Source organism: Culex pipiens, chromosome 3, assembly GCF_016801865.2.
Source record: "Culex pipiens pallens isolate TS chromosome 3, TS_CPP_V2, whole genome shotgun sequence".
Taxonomy (NCBI): Eukaryota; Metazoa; Arthropoda; class Insecta; order Diptera; family Culicidae; genus Culex; species Culex pipiens.
In genome coordinates, this window is record NC_068939.1 from 60,752,503 (window position 1) to 60,772,757 (window position 20,255).

The 20,255-nt window shown below is 36.9% G+C and overlaps 1 protein-coding gene across 10 annotated transcripts in view; it reads left to right on the forward strand.

Moving 5' to 3' along the window:
- Positions 1-20,255, forward strand: part of LOC120414454 (SCY1-like protein 2) — a 233,476-nt gene that overhangs the window by 41,346 nt on the left and 171,875 nt on the right. For all 10 annotated transcript variants that reach the window (XR_008212373.1, XR_008212371.1, XR_008212377.1 and 7 more), the window contains exon 2: positions 10,919-11,919. Coding sequence is in view for 1 of the 10 variants with exons in the window: in XM_052709441.1 (XP_052565401.1) it covers positions 11,743-11,919 (177 nt within the window). In the remaining 9 variants the exon portion in view is untranslated. The remainder of the gene's footprint in view (positions 1-10,918; positions 11,920-20,255) is intronic.

Here is a 20,255-nt window from a genome sequence, read left to right on the forward strand (position 1 = left end):
ATTGCACCGTCAACTGGGGTGAACTTGGGACCGTGATTTGTAGTGCACTTAACAACATCAAATTTTGGAATTATTGCCAAAAGTGACAATAAAAAAATGTACAACAATGACACCCCCTGCCTTGATTTCTTAGGCTAAAATAAGTTGGAATTTTACCCGCAGTTGGCGCAGGTCTTGCCCAAATTTGCCAAAGGGTCACGTTCTTGTATGTAAATTCAATTCCCCACAACAATGCACAAATTTGTGAAGGACTTGCGCCAAATACTGCCAAAATCCTGATGCGATTGTTTCCTTATATATTCTCACGATTATTCCCATGAACAATTCTCTTTGAAATCGGTCGATTTCGACATTTATTTTTTTTTTTGTTATTTTTTATCTGGTTCAAAACTGTGTGGAGGCCTTTCCCATGGGAGAGTTCTTTCATAACGTTACGCAAAAAAATGAGTTCATGAAACCCTCCATACAAATTTAATCTTTTAATATGAAGATGGTCGTCGTCAATGAAGTAACACAGCCTTCGACCTCTTTCCCCTACAACTGTGTTACGTAATAAAAGAATGCTCCCTAGGACCAAAGCAGTCATTTTGTGTCACTGGTTAACCCATACAAGTCTCCATACAATTTTGGCAGCTTTTCATACAAAAATGGAACGTTAATGTTCGAAAATGTATACATTTTTAAGGATTTTTCTGAACGATTATTTTGTCTTTAGAAAAGTTGTAGATATTGATGAGAAGTATCAGGGAAAAATGTATCACGGAATATAAATTTTGCCAAAAAAAATCCCAGAATCCATATTTTTTATGTTTTTTGCATATTTTTTACATGTTTTAGGTGACAACAAACCCCAACTTTTAATACTTAGATTTGTTATGAATTTTTGAAAAAATGCATTTTTTTCGGAAAAAAAACGTTACTTAATCCACCCTAAGGTGATTGGTGCCTTCCTCACATTTAGAGGGTAATGCAAAATAGATACAGTGTTCAACTTGATTCATTATTCATACCATCAGATTGGGTAGTCGGATCTTCATAATTCAGGGAACTTATGTGCTTATAACTTTTGATAGGGTTGTCAGAACTTCAATCTTTTGAAGGTCATTTAACTACCTATCCAACGACAGGTCACATGATGGATCCGGATAACGTTTTCATCAAAATATCTGAGATCCGTCCTCTAAAAATTTTATGAATAACACTTGCTTAAAACTTTTGATAGGGTCGTCAGATCTGCAATCTATTAAACTCGTTGGAAAGGTCTTTTGATTACCTATCCAACGAATGGTCGCATGATAGATCCGGACAACGTTTTCATCTAAATATATAAGATCTGGCCTCGAAAAAGTTCATAAATAACACATAAGTGCATATAACTATTGATATAGGGTCGTCAGATCTTCAATCTATTGAGCTCGTTGAAAAGGTCTTTTGAATATATTCCATGACGGGGTTTCATACAAAAACCACCCTTTTTTGCAATCTTCCGGATTTTTGCTAAAATCGTTTTTTAGGATAACTTTCAAAGTACTTAATTAAACTTTTTAATTTTCAATAGCGACTTATGGGACCCCAAGACGGATCAAATAAAACCAAAACGTTCCAAATTGGTTCTGCCAGTGCCGAGATAATCCAGTGCAAATTTTTTTGATCACCATCTCACCACACACACAGACATTTGCTCAAAATTTGATTATGAGTCGATATGTATACGTGAAGGTGGGTCTAGAATTTTAAATTAAGAATTTCGTTTTTCGAGTAATTTTATAGCCTTCTCCCAGTAAGGTGAGGAAGGCAAAATAGGAATTTTGGCCTATTTTTTAATTCAGCATTTTACACATTTTTTTATATAAAGTGTACCGTTTTCAAAATATAACCATTTAAAGTTTATTTTTAACTGGATAATTCCCGTATTCCGTTTCTTTATAATGTGTCAATGATTGCCCATTGATGAAAACTTTCAGAAAAGTTCCGAAAATTTCCAATACTAAGAGACATTAAATTAGTACTCTGATTATTGAGATACAGCGACCAAAAGAAAAAGAAACAAGAAAATTGAAGTTTTTTTAGTTTCGCAATGGTCAAATTTTCAAAGTTGAGAAATTTGTAAAATCTTTTTGAAAAAAAAAATATTTTGAAAATTTTGGAATCAATACTAACATTTTTAATTGGGTGTAATATGTTATTTTGTTGTTTTTTTTTATATTAGCAATTAAAAAACACAAAAACATAAAAAATAGCTAAGTGCATTAAATTGTAAAAAGAATTTCAAAAATAAACATTCAATTTTTCAATTTTAACGCATTTTCATTAGGAAGGTAATATTGTCATAATTTTCTTCTTAAGAGTTGTAAAATATTGTTATTTTTGCAATTCGCTCGTAAAATACTTACTTTTCCTGTCATTCTAGAACGACAAAAAAGCCTACTTTTCTGTACCAAAAATAACAGAATCGGATAGTAAACCTTTTCAAAACAAAACTTTTCAGCATTGAAATGGATGCTGAAAAGTTAGGAACTTGTTAGGAAAAGTTAAACTTTTCAACGTTTTTTTTTTTATTTAAACGATTCATTGACTCAATGCATGGACATTTGTCCTATAATTCTGTCCAAAAGGTGTTTTTTGGAACTGCAAAAAAACGTTGTATGGAACTCGTTGCAAAACTTGATTTTTTCATCCTCTTTTTGCAACTTGTTGCATGGACTACTCTGCCAATGTTCGCATAAATGTCTTATATGCAAAAACAGCAAACTGAGAAAAACGTATTTGAAGTTTGTTCCACACATAAGGCTACATGTAAAATTTGCACAAAAAAAAACTGGATTTTCTCCTGATTTCTAGAACAAAGTACTGGATGTTATAGGCTTTTCAGAAAGATCTCGCGATTCTGAACAAAACTGCATCAATAACTCAAAAACGATGAAAATGCATATGGGACATTTATGTGATCAGGGGCAGTACTATTATGTCAACAATATCGTAATATCGGTTAATTGATATCCATAGTGTGCTTTAAAACTGCTATCAATGCCAAAGTGACATTTTTTTATACGATTAATGATAAAATTGCAATGCAGTGTTCTTTTTGCAGACATCAATATTAGTAATTTCCGAATAATCTTTTAGTATTCCTGATTTGTATTTTTTTTTTCATGGATTAAGTCCTTTAGGAGAAAGCACAGAGAACAGATGTACATCACTGAACAAAAAGCATCGAAAAACGTGTGTAAAAAATCAAACCAAGATACGTTGAAAAGAGCAAGGGTGTGCATCATCCGCCTAGATAGCGCCACTTCAAAAATCATGATGACCTACAGTAGCAGAACGTTGGACCCTCCATTCAATGCACAAAACATTCCGAACGAACGACATCAGACCAATGTCTGACTGTCCTACATCGTAGGGGTACGATTTTACGCGCGAAAGAAAATAACAAAATCAGCTGTGAAGGTAAACAAAACGAAATCAGATAGAACATGTAGAAAGGTACTATTTTAAGCTATCGTTCAAAAAACAAAAAAATTAAACAAGTTTTCTGCTATGTTTTTGTTAACGTTAATTCATTTTTGCATTATTTGCAGTCAGTTAAAATTGTAGTGAAGTAAATTTAGTTTATAAACGAGGAAAATATTATTTTTCTGAGGAAATTATTGAGCCATTCTACATTGCACAGTGGTCCGAAACCGAAATCTAGCGTGACAAAATTGATACCGGCCACACGTTAAGATTTAGAGCTTTGGTGTCTTCGGGAAAAATGATCAGGGTCAATAGGGGCATCTTTTGGTATGGTGGACATTAGGGTGGTCAAAATTTTAGGGTGGTTCAGAATTTTTATTTTGGCGGGATGACGAGATAGCGCTTTGGTGTCTTCAGAAAAGTTGTAGAAAACACTATTCTGAGCAACTTTGCTAAAGAGCACAAAGCTCTATTTTCAAACGGGAAGTTTCCAGAGCCATTTTTGTAATTTAGGTTGAAGTGTTTATGAAAAAATGAGTTTTTTGAATTTATCAACTCAGGCTTGTGTCGTAGCGAGTTGGTGTCTTCTAGACATTTGTAGAGCTTATCAAAACAAAAATTTATCTTCCAAGAGAGCAAAAATCGGACCTTTAAAACGAAAGTTATAGCCAAAATACGACGAAAAAGACGCCATTTTGAAATGTGAATAACTCGAAAAAGTGAAGATGTTTGACCTCGCTCTTAGAAGCATCTGAAAGTACACATTTTAGAGTACATTTGCTGAAAATATCTCGGGGGTCTTTTTTGTTTAACTTATTTAATCTCAATTTGAAAATGAGCATTTTTTAATCGTTTTTTTGCCCATAACGTTTGATAGAATTGACCAAAATTCATTTTTCAAGAATAAAAATGTTCATTTTGACAAGCTCTACAATTGTCTAGAAGGGCTCAAAAATGTACAAAATGATCTAGTGGTTGTAAAAGAAGAAACAAGTTTTGGCTGAAATATTTCAGGAATAAATTTAATTATTTTGTTGATTCCTGAAATATTTCAGCCAAAACTTGTTTCTTCTTTTACAACCACTAGAACATTTTTTACATTTTTGAGCCCTTCTAGACAATTGTAGAGCTTGTCAAAATGAACATTTTTATCTTTGAAAAATGAATTTTGGTCAATTTTATCTAAAGTTATGGGCAAAAATCGATTAAAAAATGCTCATTTTCAAATTGAGATTAAATAAGTTAAACAAAAAAGACCCCCGAGATATTTTCGGCAAATGTACTATCTCGTCATCCCGCCAAAATAAAAATTCTGAACCACCCTAAAATTTTGACCACCCTAATGCCCACCATACCAGAAGATGCCCCTATTGACCCTGATCATTTGTCCCCAAGACACCAAACCTCTAAATCTTAACGTGTGGCCGCTATCAATTTTGTCACGCTAGATTTCGGTTTCGGACCACTGTGCATTGTTAAGTCAAGTAATCTAAGCTGCGACGGTGGCGCCGCTAAGCGTATCCTTTACACCCTAATTTCTTTGATGCAAGATTGTATGCAACACATTTTGTGAGTGCTGCAGTGTTTACACACAAGTTCGAGCCCAGATGTACATCTGTTCTCTGTGGAGAAAGTATTGTCTATTGCCGAATACTTTCTTCGGTGAATTTGAGCTGATATGAAGTTCCGTATTTTCCACAAAATTTAAATATCATCACCATACAAAGTAAATCTTGAAATGCACGATGCTCTCATTTTCAATATCCTAGAATTTATCAGCAAGCCGCTCAAGCGTCCCTGCGGCAGCAGTTTCCCCGAAACCCACCAGAACTGTGCCGAGTCGAGTAAAACCGCCAAAATTGCGTATGTAGGATTACCTCGCATCTGGTGTGTCTTTCACCGGGGTGGCATAGACATAAGACCCGTTAGTATGAATTTTGCAGGTGAAAGCCCAAAGCCGACACCTTCGGCTCGGGTTTCCACACACTTGTTTCTGACAGGTCCCTGAAGGCATTTCGGAATTTACACCGAAATGACACACTCTCACCCACAGACAGGAACTCCGGTTTTTGCGATGCTACATTTTAACTGTCTGTGCGCGCTCGCTAAAAGTGACGGAAAACGATGAATTATTTATAGAACTCTATTACAAGAAGTCTTAAGCCCTTACGAGGAATCCACGGCAAGAGAAAGCAATTTCAGCTGCTGTTGTTGGTTCCACTATACACAGGGAAAGCTAATCGGGAACGCTACATGCCAGACTTCCGACGTGCCGATGATCTACAAGGCAAGAAACACGAGATTGCCAGTAATCCCAAGCTCCATCCCCTCCTCAACGTGGTTGAAAGCTGTTTGGGCCACGAAAGTTTTGCGAAATAACCATTCAATGTCAGATTCGCTACCCCTGCCAAGGATTACCAAGTTGTTTCCAATCTCTTTTCCCTCGTAGAGTTGTTTTCAGGGGAATTCACAGCTGCGAGGATTTAAAAAATCGATAAAAGCCAATACCTTTACGAATTGGTAAATTTCTAGTACTGCTAGAAACATCAGAAAACACTGGAGCAATAAAAAATCTTTAAATGATATTTAATTAATCACAAACAAACAAAAATACATTAAAAATAAATTTAAAATCAACCAAACAATACAACCAATTCATTTGTTATTCCACCCAAGGATTCAAATTCCAGGAAATGAGTCCTTCGTAGAGAGGCGTTTCTCAAACAGACAACCAGACTGATAGGCTTTTTTCATCCTTTTTGGCCAACATTATCCACCTTTTTACGGCTGGATGAAGCAATTTTTGGCGGTGTGAATAAACTGGATGTAGGGGAAATATACCCATTTTAATCACACTAAGCCGTTCGACCAATTCTCATCACTTTTGCCGTTTCTGCTATTAAATCAACATTTTCAGATGTTTCAACAATGGAGAGTTGCTTGCTCTCTTTTATTTGAGCTATTTATTACTTTGGAACAGTCAAAAACACTTTATATAAGCTGTAATTCATGATCAAAGTGCTGATAGGCCGATAATAGAAATAGGCTGAGAAAGGGTATAGTTCCCCTACCGTTTTTCTACCTCCAAAGTCATCTGTCTTAAACCCTTGGCGACTCAAGTGAACAACTGTCTAACAAATAAATTTCAATAAAGTTAATAAATTTGTTTCCGATTCAACATGAAATAACCTTAACGTCGTGCTATCTTGACACCCTTGCCCAACCAAATTTGGCCACACGTGCGTCAAGAAACCACAACGGCGACGTTTTAACAAGATGGAGATAGGTCCTTATTCCGTCTGACGAACGTCTCCACTTGGCCCTGGTGGTGAGGAGGACATGCAGACCGTGAGAAAAAAAAGAAGTCTTCATCAATCTTCGACGGCTTGAATATTTTATGGAAATGTGTTATCTCCAGGTTCGACGTCGGTCCGCGAGTGCGGTGTTTTAATACACTCACAAAATTGAACCTTCATCCTCACTGGTAATGATGAGGTCGGTTTTTTTTTTTTTTTTTTTTTTGCTGGTTTGCTGTAAGGTACAAATTGGGTTGGAATTCATTTTTTTGTGGAAGGAAAATAGGCAAAATTGGTTTGGGTTTGTTTGAAAGGATCCAAGACGTTTCCAGTTTTTAGCTATGCATGATTTTAATTAAAAAGACTAAATAAAAAAGATCTCTATTTTTTTGTTTACGAAGTTTTTGCCAAAAATTTAAAACTGGATATAAGAAGCTAATCAGATTAAATAAAACTAGGATGAAAAAGCTCATTTATTAGCCGAATGGATAAAATTCAGTTCTTCAAAGATAACATCAAACATGGTTGCGAAGTCATGTGGGTTATTTATGAATCAAACTTAATGCTGCCTCATTCAATTTGTAACAATCATTATTTAACTGTAAAATAAGGCTTTCTAGTCGAAAGTTTTCTAACACATTCACACCTATAAGAGTCAAAGTCTACACGGAGAAAAAAGAGTTCCCGAAATCGTAAACAAGCGTTCATGAAAATGGGAACCACGAACAAAGTGTTCAAATTTCATGGTACGTTTTTCAAAATCGTACCATGGGATTTGAACACTTCGTGTACCACCCGAAGAAAACTATTAAGTTTCGCAGGAACAGTGACAGCTCGAGCTCGACCTTTGTTTGTATCAGGACGTTGTGCGAGTATTCGTCATTTTTGAGTTTTTCACTGGGCCTAAAAAGCATTAAATCACATTGCTGAAACTTATTTTCAAAAGATAGAAACGTACAGTGCTGTCTCTTACGGTGGAGGACTACAACAATTAGAAAAGAGTTTTAGTCAAATGATCGAGGGGTTTCAAAACTATGAAATTTTCCTACTTCCCAGTGTAAACAATCAGATTTCAAATTAAATGAAATGATAAAAATAGAAATAAAAAAGCGGGGCGAATCAAGACACACAACATGAATTGGAACAGCTGTTTTAACCTTGTTACTGTACAATATTTGGATATTTTTGAATGGATTCGGATAGAATAGATACAGATCAACAAAAATAGTGCATCTATTTCCAAATTTCAAGCTTTTAAGTTTTTTTAGAGAAACTGTCTATATTCAGACTGCAGTCCCAATTCGGCCCAAATGACGGCAACATAATATAACTGTTTTTTTAAAGAAAATTACCAAGTTATTGAGAATATAAAGATCCAAATTTTATCGAAAACGTTTAAATTTATGTGGAAAGCAAAATAATGACAAAGAAAAACATCGAAGTTGTCAGTTTATTCAATGATATAGTTCACAGTAAAACATTGTGTGTATTTAGAAGGTGTATTTCTGTTTTTTTTTTTTTTAGAACTGAACCGCTATGCAACGGATGAAATTGAGTCTATCTGACGAAATAAATAGAAAATTTCTGGGGTTTTATTTTTAATGGTCCAATAAACTTTTTTTTTCTTTTCGAGGTTATGCCCAAAGAAGCCATTTTGCATCACAAGTTTGTACATATAATTTACCATACAAATTTGGCAGCTGTCTTTACAAAAATGATACATGAAAATTCAAAAATCTGTTTCTTTTGAAGGAAATTTTTGATCGACAAAGTTGTAGGTATGTATAAGGACCACTTAAAAAAATGATACATGGTAAAAATAATGTTTCACTTTTTTTTTTCAATAAAACTTGATTTGCAAAAAACACTATTTTTATTTATTTTTTATTTGTTTTAGAGGACATCAAATGCCAACTTTCCTTCAGAAATTTCCATTTCCAGTAGCTACCTGACTATGGCGTCGCGGTGTGCATCAAACTTTCATAGCATGCTAAGGAAAATTTGATGTTTTTTCAGGGAAAACCGTTTATTCCGGAGACATCGGATTGTTTGCCGATGCGCCAGGTCTAGGGACAACGAATCCATATGCTCTCTTCGGGAAATTGTTCTCCAGACCATTCCCCATAGGCCTGACTATACCAGAAGTTGGCGCGTGATTTTCTCAGACCTGTAGGAGCTTTTGAACAAAAAGTTCAAATTTCCCATAGTAATTCCCATGTAAACTTTAACCCTGATGCGCGCAGCCAGTTTACAACCAAATGAGCTGATATTTGGCATGAAAGTCCCTATGGGCGTGCCCTACAAGGGGAACCATACTAAAACTTGATCCGAGAACTTTTTGAAAAACGTACCCACCCTATTAGGGACCATCCATAAACCACGTGGACACTTTTTTGGGATTCTGTAACCCCCCCCCCCCCCTCCCCTAGTTGACAATTGTCCATACAAAAATAAACTTTTTTGTATTGATCGTGGACAACCGCCATACCCCCCCCCCCTAAAATGTCCACGTGGTTTATGGATGATCCCTTATCTATACCTACAACTTTGCTGAAGACACCTAATCAATCAAAAAAAAATCTTCAAAAGATACATATTTTTTTATTTTTTTTGGCTTCTTTAGGCATTCAAGACACCACAAAAGCTTCAGCCGGATTAAAAAACACAGAAAAAATCAATGAACGAAATCTCAGAGAATTGCTCAGAGAATAAAATTCGCTTTAAAATGGCGTTAACTACTAAATATTTACACCCAACTGGCAGTCGCATGATTGTGATGCATGGCGGCATGAAAGTATATCAGAATCTGCATGAAATCTGTCCTCATGCATTTTTTGCGATATAGGAGTATGACATTTTTGCCCGTTACCGACAATTATCGACATTACTGACGGCTTTTTGGTTGTATTTCACAAAAAAACACTTAGCAGAACGAGGATTGAACCACCAACTTATTGGTTATTGATCCGACACGCTACCACCGCGCCATGGACGCTTGATGAAGAGTGAGTGAAAGAGCACCAACATATGCTTCTCTTTGGAGTGTTGCTCGGGGACGGGCCAGCTTTATATGTGTTGGTGAGAACTGCAGATCGCTGAAATTTTTACACGCGGGCAAAAATGATCTACGGGCTTGCTGCAAAAAATGTTATAAAATATGACATTTTTTGCAGCAAATCCAATGTTGCAGATTTTGAGATATATTTTTCCTTTGGGTGTACATATACGGCATAAGGCGTCATCCATAAAGTATGTCACGCTCTAGGGGAGGAGAGGGGGTCTGGGCGAGTGTGACATTGCGTGTTATAAGTATAGGAAAAGCGTGACAAAGGGGGGGAGGGGGGGGGGGTAAATTTTGGCTGATTTTAGCGTGACGTACTTTATGGATGAAGTCTAAGAAATTTTACTGAATTGCTAAATCGATGTTGCATTCGTTCACACTAGGTTGGTTAAATCCGGGCCTGCAATTAAAGATTGGCCCATAACAAGGCAAAATTCCGAATTTGAGCTCATCCTGACCACGGAAACTCCTCCCTCTAATCGCTTGAAGTTTGTATGGGAAAAATATGGTGTCTTCATAAAAGATTTTTTTCCAAATTTAATGAAGGTTCTACATCCAAGACACGGTAAGAATAGGATAATTATTGCCCATTTGTTTTTCTCGATACATTTTGACAAAATTTATACGATTAGAGGGAGGGGTTCCCGTGGTCAGAATGAGCTCACATTTGAAATCTAGCCTAGTGATGGACCAATCAACACACCACAAAATTTGACAAAATTTTTGGTTCATGCGGCCTTTTGAGTTGATCATCCGATCTTCCGAGATTCTGCCTTTTGAAGCAATCCCAGAGTTCTTATATTAAAGAAAAATTCAAATGTATTAATCCCATCATAATCCCACTCACATCCCAACCATGACGCTGTAAAATGTACCCGTCATAAAACAACATCACTTGCTACGGCAAAAATGTTCATCAAGTCCGCCGGAAGACTCCTTTAAAATAAAATGTACCCTTTTGGGATTTCCCATGTACTAGCCCACATGGCATTTCACATTCCGGAATATATGTCGTCCCATCCGTCGTCGTCGGACGAACCCGCACTGAATCCGCTTGACCCTTGTACTAATTTCAATTTTCCCTTTTTCCGTTTCTCTTCCCCAGGAGCTGCTCTCCGTAAACGACACCGGTGAATCGTGAAAAATTGAATCACTTTCGAATCCCAACGTACAATTTTTCGGGGAAAAACGAAAAAAGGACCACGGATTTTCCTGTCCCAAGAAGAATCCCTCACCGGATGGTGACAGCAACGACGTCCGAGGAGTGTGGCGACGGCGGCCAGGGTTTTCCAGTGACGGAAACCCGAACCTCGAATTAACAAGCTTGAAGTGAAAAATCGGTGAAAAAGTGGTTCTGGCGCAAAAATAACGAAAATTGTCACCCACGGTCGAAAAAGTGCTTGGTAAACAAATATTAAACCATTAATTTGCCCGGGAGAAAGTGTGTCCCAGGTCCGTCATTAGTGTCCCCCAAGCAGCTGCTGTGTGACACCGTTGGGGAAAAAAGGGGAACGGAAAGGGGTTGGTGGTAAATCAAATTAAGGGGTGCGCTTTTGACGAAGGAGTGCCCACTTTGTTCGGGGTTGTTGTATGCCATAATTAAAGGAAAACAGAGTGCGGTTTAGTGTGCGTTGGATCGATCGAGAAAAAGGAAAGTTCGAAGAGGCGCCGTGACCCGCCGGAACGTTCGGAACCCACACTGGGATTCCCACCCTACCCCGGTCACCTCTGTCCGTGGGCCCAGTGTCTTTCGTCTTTCGTCCCCGTGCTCTTCTTCTCGGAAAGATCGTCCCAAGCCAACTCCACTCTCCCATCTGCCGCTACCGCTAGTGTCCAGCCTCGGTCGCATCCGGAACAGCGCAAGTCGTCCCCCTGGCGCACGGTTCGCCCCGGAAGTCTTTCAACATTCCGCTTTTCCAATTAAATGTTATGCCGGCCGCGACCATGTTTTCCAAGTTCAAAAGCAGCAGTACGAGCGCGCCGCCGCCCAACCCCTACGACAACAATCCGATCACGCAGTACTTTGAGATTGGCAAGCAGATCGCCTGTGCGGGCCCGGAACTAGTGTGGAAGATCCACGAGGGCTACCGGAAGACGGACGGGAAGGTGAGTGGAATGTTGTGGGAGTTCTGTATGGATTATTATTTCTTCACAGCAGTTGTCCACGAAAACAGCACGATTCGTAGAAAAAAAAGTTGTCTGTTCGGTTGGGTTGGAGTCGTCATCAGAGGTATTTTTTGTTTGACCTATTTAAGTCGATTTTTACATTAAAAGTAAATTTCAACCTCCGCTCCATTTCAACCGATTTTAGCTCTTTTAGAGAATGAAAGGTGATTTAAAGTTTCGAAACTCATGCCTAACATTCGACAAGGTGGAAAAAAAATGCTGTTTTGAAGGTCCCGGAACCAATAAAAAAATCAAATCATATTATTCGCTCAACAGCATTGCCTTGGTGTTCTCGATTGCAAGATTCCTACTCGAAACTAGGTGTCCTAAGGCTGAATTGTTAAGGCAATTGCAATACTCTTTTTACACCTAAGCTTCCATCCACCCCGGGATTCGAACTGACACTACTTTGGATTGTGAGTCCAACTGCCTATCAGCGACTCTACCGAGACAGGACCCAGGGAGACGACTCCTACACCTGGACTGAGCTATTGACCTAACCTTTCAGTTAGACCGGGACCAACATTTACTTCCCTGTCCGACGAAAGGCGTGATCAGACAAATTTCGTCTCGAATAATGCCACCGGGACCTTCTGGGATCGAACCCAGTTCAACTGGGTGAGAGGAAACCACGCTTACCCCTACACCACGGGTCCCGGCTGATAAAAATACAAAATATCAAAAATGTCTTCAAACAAAATTCCCGAATTCTACGGGTGTATAAACTATACTATACTATATATCCTATCAGTGATCCCAAAGCTCAACATTTGGAAAAAGTCTTAAAAATTCCAAATTTTATTTAATTTGCTCAAGTATTCGAAATAAAATACTATTTTTCAAAAAAAATATATGATTTTAGCTAAAATATTTTTGCCAAATTTACATTTCAATCGTTGTGAATAAAATGTTGTTTTTTTTTTTTATGTTTGGCAATGATATCAGAAAATTCTTAAATTTCACGCTGTGAAAACTAAACAATTTGAAAATGGTTTATTCATTTGATGCATTTTTGAGCACTAACACATTTTTTTGTTTCTCAAAAACCTCGTTTGTTTGCTCCGTTTTACTACAAAAAAAAATCATTTCAGTGGTTCAATACTTAAAACTTAAATTACATAACTAACTGTTATATACGTTTTAAATCGTTCAGCAGTTTTTTATGCAAATATGAGTATAATTAAGCATCAAAGTTTTGTTGTTTATTTGTCGAAAAAAAATCGTTGAAAAAAATTTACTGCAAGTTGGAATAAAGTTGAATTTTTGAAGGTTTTGTTTTAGTGGGATGAATATTTACACTTTTTGAGAAATTTTACCAAAAATGTGTATTGAGAACCTGAAGAAAATTTACCAGAAACTTATGATAATTCACCCTGATGTAATATTAGAGCAACTCTCTACGAAATCGGCCGATTTCGACCATTTTTATTTTTTGTATTTTTTGATTTGGCTCAAACTTTGTGGGGCCTTCCATATACCCAAATATGCTATTTTGTGTCATTGGTTCACCCATACAAGTCTCCATACAATTTTGGCTGCTGTCCATACAAAAACTAACTTAATCCACCTATGTGGTTGTTGCCTTCCTCACTTTTTACCAACATTTGGTGATATGATGGGTTTGGAAACAATTTCTATCTATCTTTTATATATATACAAAATTTCGACGGTTTTGTTCGAACGAGAATCAATTCAACACGGAACGTCTGATCGAGGTGCTCTTTCTTGCGTTGGGTTCGTATAAGTTCGTGAGTGCCAAAAAGTTACAACCGATTCCGGAAAATTTGCAGATTGTATGGGAAAGGTTTAAATTAAGTTTTGATCACAGGAGGCTGAATAAGCAAAAAAGTCAAAAACGTCAACAAACGAAAAAAATGGCAGAACGAACTTTGTCAGGTAAGGCTTGTTTCTCAATAAAAAAATACACAAATGTCACTTAGGCGGTCATAACTTGAGACTGAGCGTTGTCTGATCTTCAATGTTTTGGACTCATTAGAAAGGTCTTTTGATTACTTAACCAACGATCGGTCGGAAGATGGATCCGGACATAGTTTACATACATTTAAGTGAGATCCGGCATCAAAAAAGTACATAAATATCACTTAAGTAGTCATAACTTGAGACAGGGTTGCCAGATCTTCAATGTATTGGACTCATTAGAAAGGTTTTTCGATTACCTATCCAAAGATGAGGTGGATGATGGATCCGGACATAGTTTACATACATTTAAGTGAGATCCGGCTTCAAAAAAGTACATAAATACCACTTAAGTGGTCATAACTCGAGACAGGGTTGCCAGATCTCCAATGTTTTGGATTCATTGGAAAGGTCTTTTGATGAACTATCCAACGATGGGATGGATAGTGGATCCGGACAATGTTTACATACATTTAACCCTTTCGAGCCTGATGGGTCATATATGACCCAAATATCAACATTTCCAAAACTAGTCTATAATTTTCGTATGGTCATAACAATCATTTTCCCATCATTACTTAAAAAAATATTTTTTTGAAAATTCAGGCCTGAAAGGGTTAAGTGAGATCCGGCATCAAAAAAGTACATAAATATCACTTAAGTAGTCATAACTTGAGTCAGGGTTGCCAGATCTTCAATGTATTGGACTCACTAGAAAGGTTTTTCGATTACCTATCCAACGATGGGCTGGATGATGGATCCGGACATAGTTTACATACATTTAAGTGAGATCCGGCTTCAAAAAAGTACATAAATACCACTTAAGTGGTCATAACTCGAGACAGGGTTGCCAGATCTCCAATGTTTTGGACTCATTGGAAAGGTCTTTTGATGACCTATCCAACGATGGGTTGGATAGTGGATCCGGACAAAGTTTACATACATTTAAGTGAGATCCGGCATCAAAAAAGTACATAAATATCACTTAAGTAGTCATAACTTGAGACAGGGTTGCCAGATCTTCAATGTATTGGACTCATTAGAAAGGTTTTTCGATTACCTATCCAAAGATGAGGTGGATGATGGATCCGGACATAGTTTACATACATTTAAGTGAGATCCGGCTTCAAAAAAGTACATAAATACCACTTAAGTGGTCATAACTCGAGACAGGGTTGCCAGATCTCCAATGTTTTGGATTCATTGGAAAGGTCTTTTGATGAACTATCCAACGATGGGATGGATAGTGGATCCGGACAATGTTTACATACATTTAAGTGAGATCCGGCATCAAAAAAGTACATAAATATCACTTAAGTAGTCATAACTTGAGTCAGGGTTGCCAGATCTTCAATGTATTGGACTCACTAGAAAGGTTTTTCGATTACCTATCCAACGATGGGCTGGATGATGGATCCGGACATAGTTTACATACATTTAAGTGAGATCCGGCTTCAAAAAAGTACATAAATACCACTTAAGTGGTCATAACTTGAGACAGGGTTGCCAGATCTCCAATGTTTTGAATACATTGGAAAGATCTTTGAATTACCTATCCAATGATGGGCTGGATGATGGATCCGGATGTATTTTACATGCATTTAAGTGAGATCCGGCTTCAAAAAAGTACATAAATACCACTTAAGTGGTCATAACTCGAGACAGGGTTGCCAGATCTCCAATGTTTTGGATTCATTGGAAAGGTTTTTCGATTACCTATCCAATGATGGGCTGGATGATGGATCCGGACATAGTTTACATACATTTAAGTGAGATCCGGCTTCAAAAAAGTACATAAATATCACTTAAGTGGTCATAACTCGAGACAGGGTTGCCAGATCTCCAATGTTTTGGACTCATTGGAAAGGTCTTTTGATGACCTATCCAAAGATGGGTTGGATAGTGGATCCGGACAAAGTTTACATACATTTAAGTGAGATCCGGCTTCAAAAAAGTACATAAATACCACTTAAGTGGTCATAACTCGAGACAGGGTTGCCAGAACTTCAATGTTTTGGACTCGTTGGAAAGGTCTTTTGACAACCTAACCAACGATGGGTCGGGTGATGGGTCTGGATGTAGTTTACATGCATTTATGTGAGATCCGATTCGCAACTCTGACACTTTTTTATACGTAACTTTTGAACTACTTATCGGATCTTCAAACAATTCAATAGTGCAGTATGGGGCACCAAACCGGATCGAATGCAACTAATTTGACTCAAATCGCATCAGCCAGTGCCGAGAAAACTTGGCAAGAATTTTGAGCACCAAGGGGAATACGCACACACATACACACACACACACAGACATTTGTTCAGTTTTCGATTCTGAGTCGATAGGTATACATGAATATAGGTCTACGAGCTGTTTTTCAAAAGTTCATTTTTCGAGCAGGATTATAGCCTTACCTCAGTGAGGAAGGCAAAATGGTATGTAAATATTCAAACAGCTGTAACTTTTGAGTGAATTTTCTGATCAATTTGGTGTCTTCGGCAAAGTTGTAGGTATTGTTGAGGACTATTGAGAAAAAAATAGGTACACGGAAAAAAAATTGAGAATTTTTTTATCAACTTTTTTTGATATGTTTTAGGGGACAAAAATCCGCAACTTTTGAGCCATAGAGAAACATGGTCCAAAAATCTGCCGCCGAGTTATGAATTTTTGAAAAAATAGTGATTTTTGGAAAAAATCGAAGTTTCATGCAAAAACAAGTTTGACATTATTTTTTAATGCAAAATTGAATTTGCAATCGAAAAGTACTTTACATATTTTTTGATAAAGGGCTCCGTTTTCAAGATATAGCCACTGAAAGAATTTAGCGAAATATTTGCAGTTTTTCAATTTTTGAGTGACCATTTCTAAAAATATTTTTTTTGAAAAGTTCAGAAAATTTGCTATAAAATTTTCTAAGAGACATTGAAGATTGGACCTTTGGTTGCTGAGATACAGCGGCTTAAAGAAAAAGAAACACGAAAATTGAAGTTTTCTAAGTCTGACCCAAACAGCCCACCATTTTCTAATGACGATATCTCAACAACTTATGGTCCGATTTTCAATGTTAATACATGAAACATTCGTGAAATTTTCCGATCTTTTCGAACAAAATGTTATGAAAATTTTTAAATCAAGGCTAGCATTTTAAATGGGCGTAATATTCAATGTTTGGCCCTTTTAAAATGTTAGTCTTGATTTTAAAATTTTCAAAATATTTTTTTCGAAGAGATCGGAAAATTTTACGATTGTTTCATGTATTAACATTGAAAATTGGACCATTAATTGCTGAGATATCGTCATTAGAAAATGGTGGGCTGTTTGGGTGAGACTTAGAAAACTTAAATTTTCGTGTTTCTTTTTCTTTAAGCCGCTGTATCTCAGCAACCAGAGGTCCAATCTTCAATGTCTCTTAGACAATTTATAGCAAATTTTCTGAACTTTTCAAAAAAAATATTTTTAGAAATGGTCACTCATGGTCACTATTTTTAAAAATTGAAAAACTGCAAATATTTCGCTAAAATCAAACTTTCGGTGGTTATATCTAGAAAACGGAGCCTTTTATCAAAAAATATGTAAAGTACTTTTCGATTGCAAATTTAATTTTGCATTAAAAAATAATGTCAAACTTGTTTTTGCATGAAACTTCGATTTTTTTCCAAAAATCACTATTTTTTGAAAAAATCATAACTTGGCGGCAGATTTTTTGACCATGTTTCTCTATGGCTCAAAAGTTGCGGATTTTTGTCCCCTAAAACATATCAAAAAATCTCGAAAATCAAAAAATACGTATTTTGGGAAATTGAGTTTTAGTAAAAAAAAAGTTGATAAAAAAATCCTCAATTTTTTTTCCGTGTACCTATTTTTTTCTCAAAAGTCCTCAACAATACCTACAACTTTGCCGAAGACACCAAATTGATCAAAAAATTCACTCAAAAGTTACAGCTGTTTGAATATTTACATACCATTTTTGTATGGACAGCTGCCAAAATTGTATGGAGACTTGTATGGGTGAACCAATGACACAAAATAGCATATTTGGTCATAGGGTAGGCCCCCACAAAGTTTGAGCCAAATCAAAAAATACAAATAAAATCCATTTCCGGTTTTGGTAGAGAATTGCTCCTATGGATGATTTTTTTAAATTATTAAATTGTCACTGCTCTCCTAAACTACAAACAGCTTTTCGCTACTCAAAGCTCCACTCAGACCTGAACTGGGCTCTTTTCGCCTCATTGTCAGATGAATGCAAAACTTAGCATTTGGACCATCCATTTAAGTTTATCCCCTCTAGGGTTGAGGCAACACGAAAAAGTGGAATGTAAGCAGAAATGAGCAGGAAAAAAAATCCCAGGCAAAATAAGAAGCTTGCCCTTCAGTCAAATTCGCTTTTTTTTTCAAAAGAACTTGGTTAGCTTTTCTACCCCGAGCCCCAACTGCTTGACTCAAGGGCTGGACGGACACAGAAACGGAACTTTCTAACTTATTCATTTCTGGTTATGCTGTCCGACCTGCTAGGGCAACTTTGAAGAGGACGACAATGTTGTTTACTCTCGAGTTTTTGTGCTAAATTTCCAGTTTGGGTTTTCTCGCTTCGGGTTGTTTGAATTTGAAAAATGCAGATTAATTAAGGCCAACGATTTGTAAATGAAATATTTCCTCATACAGATTCATCCTCCCAGCACAACAGCTATTTTCACGAAAATGTTATGAAAGTTGAAACAGGTTGGCAAAACAGTTTCCTTGTGCTGTCACGTGTGTCCTGAATGTGCCAAGTTGTGATGCCGTATGAATGTCGCACTCATATTTGTCCAAACCGACGGTGACGGAGACGAGGACAATTTTCCGGAACAACCAGGAAGGCAGTTTGAGGCAGCCAGGGAAATGCAATAAATCTGTCACGCCATTTTGTACAAGCTCTGGAGAAGATTGCTTGTTCCAGGAACGAGTGAGAAAAACTAGGAAAATTTCCACAATTTTTGCGATGCTCTGGCATGTTTGTGGCTTCCATCGAGGGACTCATTCTGGTTATCTGGGAAATTTAGTTTTTATTTTTCGAGGGCAGAATGAAATAATATCATGGAAAGTGCTTTTAAAATTCAGTTTTAATTTAAGTTGTTTTTCAACATAACAGCTAATCATTTTTGAAGTAATTGAAAAGTATGTAGTAAGTATTTTCTTATAAAAAAAATCTTATCTTTTCATTGCAATAAAACATAAATAACAAAAACATATTTCACATTCAATCAAGTTTCTAATTTGATCCCAACAACACCATAAAAGCTTTGCTCAACTTACCAAAGAGCAGTAATCGGATTTATTTCATTGCACTTATATCGTAAGCCATCGTTGCTTTTCCTTCCAACTCTCGCTTCAAGTGCATCATCATCATCATCATCTTGATCGAATTCTGTTTGCTTGTTGCTCTCATAGACGTTCAATTTTCCTCACCCAGCAAACGTAAGCATTCGCATAAAGTCCGACAACTCCAACAAAAACTCCTCTCAATAAGAAAAGAAAAGCCTTCCCACGTGTGAGCAATCTCGTGGACCTCACAGTCCACCTCGGAGGTGCGTGCGTGTTTGCCCAGGTTCGTACGTGAGCTTTTGTTTGCTTTAAAAAAAAAACATGTTTGTAGAATGCTGAAAATGTTTTTCTTTCCTCCTCCGGGCAAAACGCCAACGCTGCGGAACTAATAAGAAACTTGAAGTTAATGGGGCGGTGCGCCATCTTTGAACAAAGAAAAAAGTTTGTTGAAAGAGTTGCTTTTCACCACCGCGAGCTGATGTAAAGGAAGGGTTTCCCTCACCCACACCCAAGGGGGTCATTCGGTGCATTGTTGCAGCATCCTTCAGGACCTTAAGGGTTCCCAAAGGATCGTACAATGTTTGCTTTGGTTAGCATCTTCCTGTACCAGAATGCTTGACCAGAGCAGCCACTATTAATATATTGTTGGATGCTTGTGGAAAACAAAATTGTGTTTTCCTCTTCTTGCATCTCACGGAAATTTCAGCCTCGAGGTGGTAAACGGTTTATTGAAATATTTATCGCAAGTGTAGGCGAATGGTTTCACCCGACAGCATTGTCCGAAAGAATCATTTAGATTCTTTAAACCAAAGTTAGGTGAAATGTTTCTTCTTTAACAAATATTGGAAAAGAGATTTTTTTAGTTCAATTCAGCTTCATTACTGAGTAATCCTGTGGAATTAAAAAAATCGCAATTTTTTCCATTAAAAATTCTTTTTCTGATCAATTTGGCGTTTTCGGCAAGGTTGTAAATTATGTTAAAGAACTTTTATGACTATTCGAAAACAAAAGTACACAAAAAAATCATTCATTTGTTTTACTTGAAAATTGAATCATTG